The following is a 14,816-nucleotide window of genomic DNA, read 5'->3' on the forward strand; positions in this document are numbered from 1 at the left end:
GAGGGTTGGTGGAGTCAATGGCGGCATGAAGCGACGGTCAGTCTGTTTAGAAGCAACGGGATAAAAAGTACATAAATTAATCCATCTCACCTGAATCTTGTCATCGTTCTGAGAGCAGGCTCGGAGAACAATTCCGGATGAGCCTTCCACTTTGGGAACTCTGTTTACACGAGGCCTTGGCAAGGAACTTGAACTGCGCTCGGATCTCTAGCATTGTATCCATGTTATGACGGTGGTACGAAGACTCTACTCACAAGCATCTTTAACCTTGAACTGACTATAAGTCGCGTTAGGCTATGGAGCTCCTAGCATTACCCGAAATCGCGTAGGACGTTGGGCGCATCTCACCACAGATCACATAAACATCGTTGAATCATGGCGCCGCGGACACTGCAGACCCATGCGATGGAGATCGACTCCTCGCCTGATCCGCTGGGTCACTCAGTCAGCCCAGCACATCCTTTCGCTGGGCGAGGTCGGCGACTCACTTCACCGACCAGGACCGTCCTGCAAGAGCGCAGCACCAACAGCAACCTCCCCACCCCAACCCCACCGACACACGCCCTGCTACCCTCCAACTCCCCTATGAAAGCCATCACCGAACAGACCCTCAGTCCCTGGAAGATTCGCGTCACCGTCGAGGCGGAGCCCGAGAATGAGTTAGCCAGCCAAGGGCAAGGACAGGTCAGAACGCAAACATACACCATTCCCCTCAAGATGGACTCCTCACCGGCCGAGGCCGCTGCGGTACGCGGACGGGTAAAGAAAGCGCCAGCCCAGTCGTCACCGGCAAGGAAGAAGCGGAGTGGGACGCCGGTCAGGACGGGGAAGGGGCGAAGGAAGAGTGTAACTGATCTCGGTATCGTGGTGCTGGGGGATGAGTCGGAGGACAACGAGTGGTCGCCGAGGAAGAAGGCGCCAATCCCAGCGACACGAAAGCGAAGAGTGTCGCAAGGACCTTCGGCTGAGCCGCGAGCTCAAGAGGCAGGAACACAAGCACAGGAGGAAGACACCGACATGTACGGCGCTCCAGAAGATCAAGAATGTTCTCCGGAAGAGCTCCGCGAGATTGATCTGAATCGAGTCTCCGTACGAGCGCGATCAGGATCGATGAAACAGAAGGAGAAGCCTACACCAGGTACAGCCTCAAATTATCCGACTCCGTCACCAACACCCTCGATACTTGGCGAGGGTCACGATGAAGGCGATGGGATAATGCCAGACGGCGAAGGAGAGCAAGCATTCGACACAATCCTGGAAAGCGAAGGCATGACCATGATTGATCTGCATTCTCTACCCTCAGCAAACCGAGCATTGGCATTCAGCAGTCCGGAAGAAGCCATCGAGGCTATCGAGGCCGACCCCGAGGCGCCGCCAAATACAATGGCTGGAATGAAGCACATGCTGCGCGAACCAAGACAATCCACTTCTGCCAGAAGGGCAGCCCGGCTGAATCGTGTCATGCCCCGAACAGAAGCCACAGCTGACGAGACGGAGCTGTCATCGAATGTCGCGTCCTCACCACCCCCGATCACCGACTACCTGAAGCTGCCGCAACGCTCGCTCTTGTCCCGAAAGGTCACACCCGATGTCTATTCCTCGCCCAATCTACCGTCGCCGCCCAAACAGGCACGCAAAGAGACCTCACCACACGAAGACGTGGTCCCGACCAGAAGCGTAGTCAATGCCAACAAAGCACTTCACGGCGCCCTGTTAAGTCCAAATTCAGTGTCGGAAGACGAACTGGCCCAACCGACGCCGACCTCAACCAGACACGACTTTCTGGAGGGCTTCAGCTCTGGAACAAAGCGGGAGATGCGTGCTGGTCTGCGATTTGGCGAAGAGCTTGCAAAGAGACAAAGCTCGAGTGATGCTCGGTCTTCCTCATTTGATACCCAAGCGTCAAGCTCAGCCAGAGCCAATGCACGAGGGTCGACTCCGATTCCTCGCCAGCGCTCCTCACAGAGTACACCAGATGCGACAAACGGCAGTGCACGAACAAAGAACGCCAACGACGGGAACAGCGAACAACGACCGCGACGATCCCCTTTGTCTCAACCACCATCGCAAAAGCCTCAAACATGGACTGCGGAAGTCGCGACACCTGGGACGCAACGAAGCGAGTCGTCAGAGATCGAGTATCCGACCATTGATTCGAGGATAGTCGCACGCGAACATGAATGGCAGTTGGAGCGCGAGGCTGTGGCTCGGCAGATTGATGAGGCCAGTCCCAGCAAAGTCATTGTTATTGATGACTCGTCGCTCGATGATAGTGGGACCGAAGCAGAAAGCGGATCAGTGGAAGCTGGGCCGCCTCAAAAAGCAAGTTCAAGAGCTGCAGCGACAGACCATGATGCTGCTTCGGCGCGTAGAAGTGATGGAAGAGCGAGCTCAAGCCCAGGAGCGAAGGGAAAACTACCTTCGGAAGAAGTCCAGCAAGATCGAAATGAGACACGGCTGGATTCTCGAGCAGATGAGGCCCTTCTCGGACAACAACAGGCTTTAACTGGAGCCCGTGGAGATCATGCGGACGCTGGAGAAGAAGACGTGACCTCTGAAGAGGAGTTTCTCGCCTCGGCAGATGAGACTGATCTCTGGCTAGACCAAGCACAAAGAAGCTCCAGCTCTCCCTTCACGAGACCGACGAACGTCAAACAGTATTTCGAGACACAACAGCCCGCTGAGACCCAGCCAAGAAGAGGTCCGATCCCCAGCCCATGGAAGCGTGGTGAAAATGTCGAAGAGAGCACGATCGCAACGCATGGCGAAGCCAGCGGTATCTTCTGGCAGGAACAAGTGACGAATAAGTTTGGCGCTACGAGTCTTGCAATGCAGACCAGAAGAGTCAGTCAAGGCAATTTTGACGTCAATCGAATGCTGTCAAGTCCAGCCAAAGAGGCCACGGCGAAGCGCAACAACTTGAAGCTTCGTGCGCCGGAAGAGGAGTCCTCGATTGAAGCATCAGAAACGGACGAGAGCTCGGGTGTCATCACTGTTGAAGGCAACGAGTCATCTCTACGCAGCTCGCCGCCGCGGACCATCAAGATTCCGATGAATTTCGGCGACGACTCTGTCCTTGTTGATGAGGTCACGCCGCCATCCTCGAAATCGTCTCATGAGGACGAACCTGTAGCATCACTGAAGGCGGCCGGGTCAGGCATAGCAGCAAGGCGTGGCGCAGTTCCTCCATCGCCTATTGAGCCTCCGAGCCCATTTGATGTTGATGCTGAGCTGGCTTCGGGTCTGCTTACTCCTCCGACCACGAAATCTCCCAGTCCGAAGGATGCTCAGATCCACCCTCCTCATGCAGGTCAGCCATCAGTACGTGTCTATCCACCAAGTCAGTCTGTGAGTACTGCCTCGTCCTCTCGATCACCACCGAGCATCTGGGATAATGCAGGTCGTCGAAACTCAGTGACAACGGCTGTGACGAACGTATCGAGTGAGTCCATCAGATTGGCTCAGGAACTGAAACCGGACACGAATCCACCCCGTAGCCCATCAGATGACGGTCGTCCAATCGCTGAGACATCGCCTGCGATGAACAGATGGACCAAGTCCAAACGATTACTTCAGACAGAGAAGCCCGAGGCTATCCCACCACATCAGCCACCAGTTGACGGCCGTGGAGACGCGGAGCGATCGGCTGCAATGGAGCCACCGACCGAGAGACCTGCTCAAGCTCTCAAACCTCGAGGTTTTGTCCGCGTCGTCCCTCCACGCCATATATTAGGGCGCTCCGCACAGCTCGAAGCACTTCGATCGTCAATCAGTTCAACCCACAACCTCTCCCCGAACGACCACCCGTCTCAACCACAACATATCCAATTCGCACCCGAGCCATGGCGCAAAGTCGAAATTGGCGATCGCGTCTCTTCCAACTTCGGCCCTTACCGCGATCCGCGACCGCAAATCGAGTCACCACCGACATCAGCCGACACCGGTTCGACACGTACGCACTCTACCAAGACATCTTCTTCTCCAACCCTGTCTGCTGCCTCGCACACTCTGTCTTCCACCACCGAAGAAGGCGACGATGCTGCACCGCCGCCAACGCCACGATCTGCCATGAAAGGCGGGCGCATCAGCGCTGGAGTCGAGGAACCACCTGCCGGATCGCCAAAAAAGGGGGTTGTTCTGGACGATCGGGCGCGATACCTGAATGATGATGGCGACGAGAGCACCATGAGCGCTCACTTGGATAGTCCGCCGCCGCATGATCCTGTGCAGCGGAATGTAGTCGAAATCGCCCAAGCCCGGGAGTTGGAGGATGCTGAAGTGACGTCAAAAGCTGAGGTGAAGAAGGCTGGCACCTGGTCATCGTGGCTTTGGCGCGGAAAAGGGGACCAAAGCAGCAGTGAGATCTCTGCTGAAGAGGAACAATCGTCACCTGATCAAGTCCAGCCAGGAAAGCCGACCTCGAATCCGATCCGCGAAGCCAACGAGCAACAATGGGCACAAACACGCACCGCTCTTCCCACGCACACGTTCCAGCCTCCGAAGCACGCCACGAGAGCCATTCCACCAAAAGACTACATCAAAAGCAGCAGTTACACCTGCTTCAAAGCCAGCAGCACCATCTCCGCGCACTCCTCAGGCACCCTTTCATACCACGTCCGCCCACCACAGCCTCCCTCCTACCTTCTATCGCCCTCTTATCCCTCCTTACGGACCAGAGATACTTCCCCACCACTACCAACATCCGGGCCCTTCACCAACACACACTTCCGCACCCTACACATCCTCCACGCCAAATCGCTCCTCCCATCCTTCCATCCCCCGAAGTACATCCGGCCAGAGATCGATGCACTTTTGGATATAAAGTCGTGGTTGATGAATCAGAGGCTGGACTGGATGTGTTTGAGTGGTCTGTCGGAGTCAATGAATGTGAGGTGCTGGAGCGGTGGTGTCGGGAGGTGGAGTGGGGATGGGTTTGCAGCTGGATCAAGCAGTCCAGCGAAGGGGATGCGGATCCTGTGAAAGTGCTGCAGGAGCGCGCGATCCAGCGTGCGATGCGGAAAGTGGGAGGTGGGGCGAAGACACTGGCGAAGATGAGTATCAAGAAAGATGGGAAGGCGCAGATCAAGGAGTATTGGCACGGCTTGGAGGCGGAGGGAAGTGATGTGTGGACAGCCGAGATGGGAAAGGTTGGATGGGGGTGGACGATGGAGGAGGTGGCGCGGATGTTGGGGATGGTTGTTATTGGAGAGGTTGTGAGGCGGGAGGAGGCGGAGATGCTGGTCAAGGCGCAAGCAATGATGAAGACGGAGCAAGGTACCCAGGAAGGGCGATGCGTGAGTTGTCCTAGCTGGGCTCAGTCCCTTGAGATCATTGGGGTATTCGTAGTCTGGATGTGACGATTGGGGTGTGAAGCCTTCTTGTTCGTATAGAGATGATGCACTTGACTCCAGTCATTGAATGTATATGACCTGGCCATTTCTCATCTCACTTGCGACGCGAGTCCTGGATATCGATCGACGGCCTACGTATAGATGGAAACCTTCATTCCTGGTGATAGCTAGGCAACTCGAGTCGGAACGACTCGAAGCGTCTCGGCCCGCTGCATAGTGGGGTCCGCTGCCGAGCATCTTTCGTGCCTGCCACCATTGGGAGAGGTATCACTTGCCACTTGTCATCTGTGCAGGACAGATATTGGCAAGCGCAGCTGGAAACAGATCAGCTGCTGTGCAACGGTCAGCCTGTCGCGCACACAGGCGCGTTGTCGTGTGCATTGTGTTTTTTGCGGGGTGTCGACATAAGTCGCTCACACGTCTCATCTCGATAGCATCCGAACATCAAGCCGGCTTGCGTGCCTTCACATGGGAGTCTGGCCACAAAATCTCGTCGTCATCAAGGTATGACTCCATACGCGTGGCAATGGACTCTCAGCAGGGCAACGATCAGCTTCTGAAGCCGTGAGAACTTCCAGCTTCATTGCTGGCACCATGCGTCTGATAAACACTTCCACGTTACAGTTCGAAGAGTTCGAAGGTTCCGACGTCCCTTCCTACGTCATCACCTCACATCGATGGGTCAAGAGTGAGGTCTCATACAAGGACTTCTGTCAGAAACAGTTGCTGATAGCACGCAACTATGGCGAAGTCTCTGGACTGCCCCTCATACAGGCCGTCACAGAATCTCAAGCACAAGGTGAGCAGCAGGAGGGCCTGCGCAAAATCTTGTCAGCATGCAAGCAGGCCGTCAAAGACGAGATAGGATATCTGTGGCACGACTCTTGTTGCATCGACAAGACTTCCTCCGCAGAGCTGTCAGAAGCAATCAACTCGATGTTTGCTTGGTATGAACGCTCGAGTTGCTGCTACACGTACCTGAGTGAAGTTCCAAGCAGCATGAGTTCTCTAACATCCGATGACGAACTCGAAACAGTGGTCCGGGCATCTTCTGATGGTGTATTCACAAGGGGGTGGTGTCTACAAGAGCTCCTGGCGCCGAAGACCGTCAGCTTTTTTGGACAGGTATGGCAGTATCTCGGCAGTAAGACAACGCACCCGATTGTCATGCGGCGGGGCTTTCGGCGATCCTACAAATTAATGAATAGAAATGAGCTCCTCAGTCGAGTGACTGGTGTCCCGATGACGGCCATTGACCGCAGAAAATCGCTCTACAAGTTCAGTGTTGCACAGCGTATGTCCTGGGCAGCTGAAAGACGGACAACGCGGGTTGAGGATCTCGCATACAGTCTCTTGGGTCTCTTCCAGGTGAACATGGCCTTGCTGTACGGAGAGGGCCAGAAGTCCTTCACACGTCTGCAAGAGGAGATCGCTCGACAAAGTGCCGACCACTCACTCCTAGCCTGGCGTAAAATTGGCCCGTGGGACCCCTCTTGGGAGCAGCGCTCACTTGGAGGACCTTGGAGGGGACGCATGCTTGCTTCGTCCCCCGCCGAATTTCGTTATTCAGGACAGATCGTTAACACTGAGGGCCAAATGCGGCCTCAAATGGCAATCCTCCCCAATGGTCTTGAGCTCACGCTACCAGTAATGGATGACCCTTTCGACCCGTCGCCTGAAAGTCGAGCTCTGGCTGTTCTTAGCTGTCGATTCGAAAACGATATCTCTGAGGCTTTAGTCTTAGGTATGAGAAGAACGGAGGGTAACGGAAACGAAATGCGCTTGGATCCTTCAACATTGAGTCGTATTTTTGACGTTATCGACACGTTGACCATCAAGGAGACGCGATGGGAGAAGATTATTCTGGGCGAGTCTCGGCCACCTGAGGTAAGAGATGTACAAGCCGGATTGTGCTGGCTTTGTGTCGAGCGAAATAGCGACGAGTCTGTTCCAGAAATGATCGTCAAAAACTTTCGAACCCCAGAGGCTACAGCGGGTCCAGGACCAGCAATGTCGAGCAGGCGTGGCAGTTCCAGGCTAGACGGTCAGCCCGGCGAACAAACCGGATCAGCTAGTGTCTACGGATCGTCGGCTCGTTTCAGTCCTTCTGACCATTTCCTATTCAATGTTGAGTGGCCGACGCTTGGGATCGATGCAAAGATTGAGCTCATAGCGCAAATCTCACTCACTGGCGTGGCCAAAAGACACGAGTACGGAGCGAGCTACGCGATACACGTAAGGTCCGTTAAGTCTGATGCAACAGGTGGGCAGCTTGTATCCATGGGCAGCCTAGTTGGGTGGCCAACAGAGGGACAAAGAGACTATATCGTGGCGGCAGTCGCTAACGACTACCATTTGAAGTTCCGGCTTTACCAGGGCACTCCTGCCCACGAATGGGCGCGCATAATCTATGTCAGGACTATTCGGAAGGCGAAACCACAACAAGACCAACCATCGTCAGAAAACGGTCAAGGTAACAGCGCCGACCTGAAGACAGAGCGTGCATCGATGGAAACCGAACCTCGGACATGAGTCGTCGGCAGCTCAAATTGTTGGTACGTGTACACGCTGCCCTGGACCTCCGCTCTCCTGCAGCAGGGAACGCACAGATGGGGACATTTGCTTTAGATGCTGCCAGGTATACTCCTGCGCCGCCTCCTCGACACACGCTTTCACACTCCAACCGGCCTCTGACACTCGCGAGAAACTCATGTCTATACCATCGATACCGTAGGCATCCGGGACTCTCAAGTCTGCTGCTTCTGACCCCGAGAAGTACGCGGATAGGCTTGGTATGTTCTGCAGAAGCTTGTATATACCAAACAACCGCACATACTGCACCGAATCGTCGTTGACCGTGAGCGTCAAAGTCATGCTATCGGTCAATGCTCTCGACTCATGCGCTTTGGTTCCAGATGGTACAGGCACACCAAACTCCCACCGAGGAATGCTGGTTGCGATGTTAATCCGTCCTGTGCCGCAGGAGTCGGCGAGCTGGCTTGCAGAAAGGACCATGTCCGGTCCGAAATCGATTGGAGCAGAGATGTACGCGAAGTAGAAGTGCGTGGTATTTGTGACGAGCACTGCGAGCTCTGGGCGATGCGCTGGCTTGTCGCATTCTGGAAATGGCTTTGGACTGACGTGGTGCCTTGGAACAGCAACGAAGGCCTGCACGGCGCCAGAACCGGCCGACTTCCGTGGTATGGATACTAGCTGTGTGCCGCCCCGAAGAGTTGCTACCCCTGATCCCGCTTTTGCGGCGAGCTCAGGGACGGCCTGCTGCTCATACACAATGTTGCACATGCCCTCCTTCATATCACACTTCAAAATTGTCAACGGCGCATGACGCCATGCGAAGTGAATAACGCCACCGGGCTTCCGATCTCCAGTTGAGAGGAAGAAAGGCGACCAATTCTTCTCTCTCCGAGCACGCTCCGTGCCGCGGACGGTCAGCATCGTGGTCACATTCGTGAATGGACGGAAAATGTGCATGACGCGCTTCCAGCCCTTGGACTCTGGGACAGGCACGAGCATGCTGAACACAATCACAGGCTCGGCATCTGGCACATCTTCAATGACAATGCGCGGATCCTCCGGCCCATATGCGAGACCGCCTCGCTTCCACTGCATACCGACTTCGAAGATGGTCGGAAATAAAAGCTGCTTCGTACCAGACCACGACACAACATATGCAGGCTTGTGGACCCAGTTCTCGTCGAATATTCGCCCACGCAGAAAGCTGGCAAAAACCTTGTCAAGTGCATTGCAGGATGGAATATCAGGCGTGAGACGCACAGGTAGACCCTTTGTGTGGGAAGGAAAGCGCACGATCAGGCCAGCTCGTGCCATGACTGAGAGGTGAGTTCCTCAGGGCTCGTGTCCGGGGAGGACCTGAGGAGGGTCTGAGAATGATTCTTGACGATAGGATGGTTCTGGAGCTCTGTGGCAACCCCGGTGAAGTTGTCGGTCCGTGTGAATGGCTTCTGGACATGTATTTACCCTTTCACGAGAGCTTCCTGGCAGGAGGAATGTGATTTCTGTGCCAAGATATTGTCGAACCCGCCAACGACAATTGTAGAAGCGGCATTGTGGTCCGAGTCGAAGCGTCCAGCACTATGAGGGACCAGTGTCTACCAAGGTCAGGATAATTCCGCAAGCATGGTCCGCGAGACCCACTTACCTCTGACTGTGTCTGAGTCCAGTGACCATATTTGGCTACCAACACAAGGACACAAACCCATCCTATGATATTGACAACTCCGGCACGTTTGATCCGGGGCCAGATGTAGTTCGACAGACCCATGTCAGAGTCGGCATCCCTGACAGATCGTGTTATGTCATTTGGCTTACCAGATCGAAGCCAGTCATACACAATAAGAGACTGACAGCATCTGTAATGATCTTCGCGCATCGTGATGCATTGGCTGTCAAGAAGCAGCTCCTGCGCTCCAATCGTGTCAATATATCGAAGCACGTTCCCTTGTCTCGCTCAACATGTTCACGTCCGGCAGTCATGGTAAGGTTTAGGTCCTGACGTAGAAGGCGCCGCTCATCGACTTTTATGGACATGTGTTCGACTCCAACGAGCAAGTGTGACCCAAACATATCGAATCAATGCCACCTGCGCAGTCTCTCGACTCAGAGACGCGGATTGAATATACGATCGCTCAAGCTTTCGTCGAAGCTCATCAAGCAATCGAAAAATGCTTTAAACGACCGCAAGGAGGTCCTCGGCCGAAGTATAAGATGATGTAGATGGGAGCCCCGGGGGTAAGTCGCCAAATAGAACTGGTAGACACGTAGAAGTACTGTTCGCCACTATTTCATTGACCACTGCCAATACTGCATCTCGATACCCATCGCCCTAGCACCTTGGACTTGCTACAGTAAAGCGGAATCTACAACCAGCTCACGATGTCCGGCAGCGCACCTTTCAATACCGCTGTCACCAGCCACGACCATACGTCCACCTCCACCGCCGACCTACACGCCACCTCCAGCGCCCCGACCACCCATCAGGGCATCTCGGGCGCCAGCTCACGCACAGCCATACCGCCAACCAACAACACCTCACAAGCCAACGACGCCTCACCAGTCAACCCCTCCACTGAATCGGCACCCCTAAATGCCCACCACCGCCCATCCCTGGCCGAAGATGCCCCAACTAGCGATAATGCACAGCCTCTCCCAGGCGACACCACCATCCGTCGCACGACCTTGAGTCAGAACGCGCCCGGAAAGGCAGGAGAAATCGGAGAAAATGCCATTGGAGCACTGGGATTCGGTGGGGCGAGGGTTGAGCGGCCGAAGGAGGATCAGGGGTTGGGGGAGAAGATTGCGGCGTTCTTGGGGACGTAGGATGTTGAGGGCTCGGTATGTACCTAGTGGCTTGATGCGTGTCATTGACGGTCGGATGGGGTAAACTTGAAGGTACACGTTGGAACTTCCAGAACGTGGATGTTTCCTTCCTGATCAGTGCATTTGAGGGACTTGCCGTAGTGTAGAGTACCTAACCAGTAACGAAGCATAATGAAACGAGGCTGTATTGAAACAACCGATATGTGTTGCAAGCATATATTTGTGCGCTTCAGACACCTCTATTGCGTTCTTCGTATCGCAACGAGGATCAGAATGATGATCAGACATCTCATTCCCGCCGCCGTTGTATTGAGACGGTGACCTATGAAATGTTCGACCGTCACTGACTTCGCTTGGTCGCGGGAGAGTAGCAGGCGTTCATTCTCCCCACCGTACCGGCTGCTGCCTACAATAGGCATCGCGCGGTGTACCTGCCATAGCCTCGATGAAGGCCAGCCAGGTCCAGCTGCCAACGCAAAGCAATGCCGCAATCGTCGATGTTCCCAACTGTGTGCTATGTATCCCATGTCCTCCACAACGCCTGTAAATGCTCAAATTTGTGCTCATTGCGCCATCACAGATCCAAATGCTTGCTTGCTCGCTGCCAATATACACCAATCAAACGCCAGTATGCAATCATATCATGTGCGAAGCTGCACGCATCCCGTAGATTGCCGGCATCGATGTGTCAGCTTCAGGTCGGCACTTGACCTGCCATCGTGTCTTTGCCTGCTCGGTCCTTGGCAAAGTCATCCTCAAGTAGAACACCACACCTGGGAAATAGTCTGCGGCGGCCCAACAGTCTTGTAGCCCGCACCCGATGCACCAGAGACAGATGCAGACCATCCAGTACTGCCAATGAACGTGCAAGGACCGTAACCAGTAACTACACCAACGTTGTCGATGGTCACACTTCCACAGTTGACGATGTTGTAAGCTGGCACATCGAGACACATTATGTCGCCGACATCGTGCCATTCTCCATCCTGTGGTACCCACATGCCGTACGTTTCTGAGCCGCCGAGCATGATGACATTCGTAGGCCAGTCGTCCATGGCTGAGGCGGATATTGGTGATCGCTTGACCAGGGCAGACCATTCGGCTGGTGACATGGGTTGAGCGCTTGACAGTATCGGACTACAGCTGACCACGTTGAGACTGAGGATGCCGGCGAGCAGAGCCGAGAAACATGTGGTTGCACTGGATAGCGGCATCGTGCAGTGTGGACGGGTCGATCTGTGTGAACGAGAGGTCGATCTGCTTCGTTCCAATATCTATCAAGGAGTCTGATCAGTCCCAGTCGGTTTGGTGAACTAGTCGTGCAGCTTAGTGGTGTGGCGAGGATGGAAGCTCCTTGTTGCGATAGATATAGACTGTCAAATCGGACACAGTCGGCTAGATGAATGAGTGAATGGTGCGATCGTTCGTCTCGATAGCGTTGATAAGCGAGAGACGTGCTGCACGTGTGTGGTGTAGTGAAGGCAAGACGTGCAGACTTTGCGGGTGGCGTTCAATAAGTGTAGTGGTTGAGTTTCTTTTGCCTGATTTTCGTCCCAGTCAATTGTCTCGCGGCAGAAACTCGTGGACTCTAAGATCGTCGCTCTGGCCACCGCGGGGTAAAATGTTGGTGAGACCGCCGAACAGCCGAATGCATCTAACGGCAGGGATGTTGCCTGTAGAGATAACGCCGTTCAGAGTGTAGAAGCGGCCTAGGTTGTGAATTGACTGCAGTTATGCTGCATCGAATATGTCAATCGACGAACACTTGTTCTTCGAGAGTCGCTCCAAAGTGACGGACAGGTCGAGCAGCGCCTGTTATCAAGGGTTTTCGATAAAGCTCTTTAAGACGCTTTGTCAGGGTCTTAACTCAAGCAAGCCCTGCCGGGCCTCCGGTGAGGGTTTAGATTGGAACAGGTAGCCTGAGGCAGGGCGGATTGAGCCGATTCGCCTGGGCTGATATCAGAGGCGTTTATGGTGATGATTTAGCTTTTCGAATGCACGATGTTGAGCAGGGTGGACTCGAAGTCTTTCGTTGCTAACATACGTAGTGATTAAATGATTGACGAAGCTTCAGAAGCAAGCATAATGGACAAGATGGAGTAGAACGTGAGCGCGTTCGTGAGTCTCTGGTATACAACATCTTGCAAAGCTCGTGGGCGGCCCGTCAGCTGCCTTCAAATGATCGGGGCTGAATGCCATCGGAGCTGGCAAGTGCGGCCTGTGCAGCCAACCTATCTAGGTAATGACGACTGAGGCTGCTCGCTTGCGCCGGAGCATTGAAGTCCGATGTACTTACTGCATTGAACCTCATGGGTGCGATAAAGGTGAATGAACATTGCATTCTCTGCCATGGGAGCGAAGCATCGAACAGTTGCCAACTTGCCAGTTACCGAGTTACAGGAACAGGCAGGTGGGAACAGACTTGTGGTACTTGTGGACTCGACTTCTTGTGCCTGTGGGTCCAGGTACCGTTGGACACGCGGAACAGTGGTACCTCGCATCATCACAGGCTTGGCTGATCGGCGCATCGCCTTGACACATGCCGATCTCGATATATTAAAAGCAACTTGGTCTCAGCATCGCCGCATCACAGGTGACACGTCGCTGGCGACCCCGGTGCCGGCCACCCTCACAATCTATAGCAACGCACTATAATCTGTGGATATACTACCATGGCTACCTATCCGTCTGATTGACGGGAAGTGCAAATGTTGACGCTCGTGCTTGTCACAGATATTAAATTAATGTCGAGGTCTGGAGGCGAAGAAGCCCGGTATTCGAAGTGCAAATATCGACGCTCGTGCATTTCAAAGATATTAAATCAACGTCGAGGTCTGGAAGCGAAGAAGCCTGGAATTCGAAGACGTCCAAGCTGGAGTACTTTGCAATGTGCCAGTGTCACTGGCGCTGTATCCGTCCCTTGACTTATCAAGCATTGGATCCTGGTGCTGTGTTGTTGTGTTGTGGATCATGCAACGAATAGTGAAGGCCTCCTGCCCAAGCCAGTGAAGTAATCGATTCGGTTTACGCCGGGAAATTCGCTCTGTCGGAGAGGTATAAGTAGTCTTGCTGCCCTTGACTGCTTCTCGTTTCGCTCCTCAGCAGGGAACCCTTTCCTCCATGAGTGACTTGCCATGCCAGGACAGCGCACGCTGCTACTTGTCGGGGCGAGGGACTCTTTAAGGCTTTGAGACTATTATGGAGTCGTGCTGATCTCAGTGCCCTACCACGCAACAGTCAGGTCAGAACCAGTACCGAAGCCCCTCCTGTCTGACGAAAACTGAGTCAGCTTCACGATTCCCTGACGACCTTTGGCCGCTGCTCGCAGGAGGTTACCGATAGTTCCGTGGCGATACAACGCTTTGTTTAGTGTATCATCGAAGATCAGGTCGTCTGTAGACGTTCCAGAGTGTGGCTGGGATCTCGCACAGACGCCTTTCGCAACTTCCAATGCGTATGTCGCACTGTATTCAACGGCTAATTCTGCACGACTTGTATGTTGTGCTTCTTCTGTCGTAGGATAAGCGGAAGCCATGAAATACGCGTCAAAACATCACTTGCCTTCCACTTGTCCATCTCATCCTGCTTTCCCTTGTACTGCTTGACCAGCTCGTCGAGTACTTGCTTCAGGCCATCAGAGTTCGTGTTGAGCGCGGGTAGCACATCTGCGATTGTACGCTCGACGAGCACTCCGTTGATCAGTCTGAAGCATTTCCGATCCTTGGGTAGTGGCTGTAGTGTTTCGGTAACGAGCCTTGTAACATCAGCACATGTTTGCTGACACTCGTATGGCGTTCCTCACTTGTGTTCGTCGATCTCCTGTTCGATTTCACCTACTTTCTGCGCCAGACTTTGGAGTGTGTTCTTGTAGTTGGTGTATTGGGTTTGCAGATCTACGTCAAGGTATTAGATCAGATCTGTGGTTCAAGCACTTCTTCATCGTACCTTGCTGCTTTCGCATAGCGTCCGTACCAGACGCCATCTCGGTCAGTTTGAGACTGTTGAAGGCCCTCGTGCTTCGACGGCAAGATATCTGATTCGATCGAGACGCCTATGAAGAAAGTGAAGCCGTAGTTGCGTTGGAGGCCGCCGTACAAATGTCTGCTT

General features: G+C 54.1%; 5 protein-coding genes across 5 annotated transcripts; 2 read left to right on the forward strand and 3 right to left on the reverse strand.

Moving 5' to 3' along the window:
* Positions 1-375: 375 nt before the first annotated feature.
* Positions 376-7,883, forward strand: AB675_4752 (Vegetative incompatibility protein HET-E-1; the record flags this gene model as incomplete). The annotated part of the gene is made up of 3 exons (XM_018144913.1): positions 376-4,892; positions 4,940-5,294; positions 5,976-7,883. 3 exons carry the CDS (start codon positions 376-378, stop codon positions 7,881-7,883), a joined length of 6,780 nt encoding a protein of 2,259 aa, XP_017995556.1.
* Positions 7,884-9,346: 1,463 nt separating this feature from the next.
* Positions 9,347-9,654, reverse strand: AB675_4754 (uncharacterized protein; the record flags this gene model as incomplete). Its single annotated transcript, XM_018144914.1, has 2 exons — positions 9,347-9,481; positions 9,532-9,654. The coding sequence occupies 2 exons, from the start codon at positions 9,652-9,654 to the stop codon at positions 9,347-9,349; spliced, it is 258 nt and encodes an 85-aa protein (XP_017995592.1).
* Positions 9,655-10,265: 611 nt separating this feature from the next.
* Positions 10,266-10,709, forward strand: AB675_4755 (uncharacterized protein; the record flags this gene model as incomplete). Its single annotated transcript, XM_018144915.1, has 1 exon — positions 10,266-10,709. The coding sequence occupies one exon, from the start codon at positions 10,266-10,268 to the stop codon at positions 10,707-10,709; it is 444 nt and encodes a 147-aa protein (XP_017995575.1).
* Positions 10,710-11,464: 755 nt separating this feature from the next.
* AB675_4756 (uncharacterized protein) lies at positions 11,465-11,923 on the reverse strand (the record flags this gene model as incomplete). The annotated part of the gene is made up of 1 exon (XM_018144916.1): positions 11,465-11,923. One exon carries the CDS (start codon positions 11,921-11,923, stop codon positions 11,465-11,467), a length of 459 nt encoding a protein of 152 aa, XP_017995615.1.
* A 2,009-nt stretch (positions 11,924-13,932) lies between these two features.
* On the reverse strand, positions 13,933-14,691 carry AB675_4757 (putative prefoldin subunit 2; the record flags this gene model as incomplete). The annotated part of the gene is made up of 4 exons (XM_018144917.1): positions 13,933-14,219; positions 14,267-14,463; positions 14,512-14,602; positions 14,655-14,691. 4 exons carry the CDS (start codon positions 14,689-14,691, stop codon positions 13,933-13,935), a joined length of 612 nt encoding a protein of 203 aa, XP_017995550.1.
* Positions 14,692-14,816: the final 125 nt, after the last annotated feature.

This window comes from Cyphellophora attinorum (genome assembly GCF_001299255.1).
Source record: "Cyphellophora attinorum strain CBS 131958 chromosome Unknown Contig38, whole genome shotgun sequence".
Lineage (NCBI taxonomy): Eukaryota > Fungi > Ascomycota > Eurotiomycetes > Chaetothyriales > Cyphellophoraceae > Cyphellophora > Cyphellophora attinorum.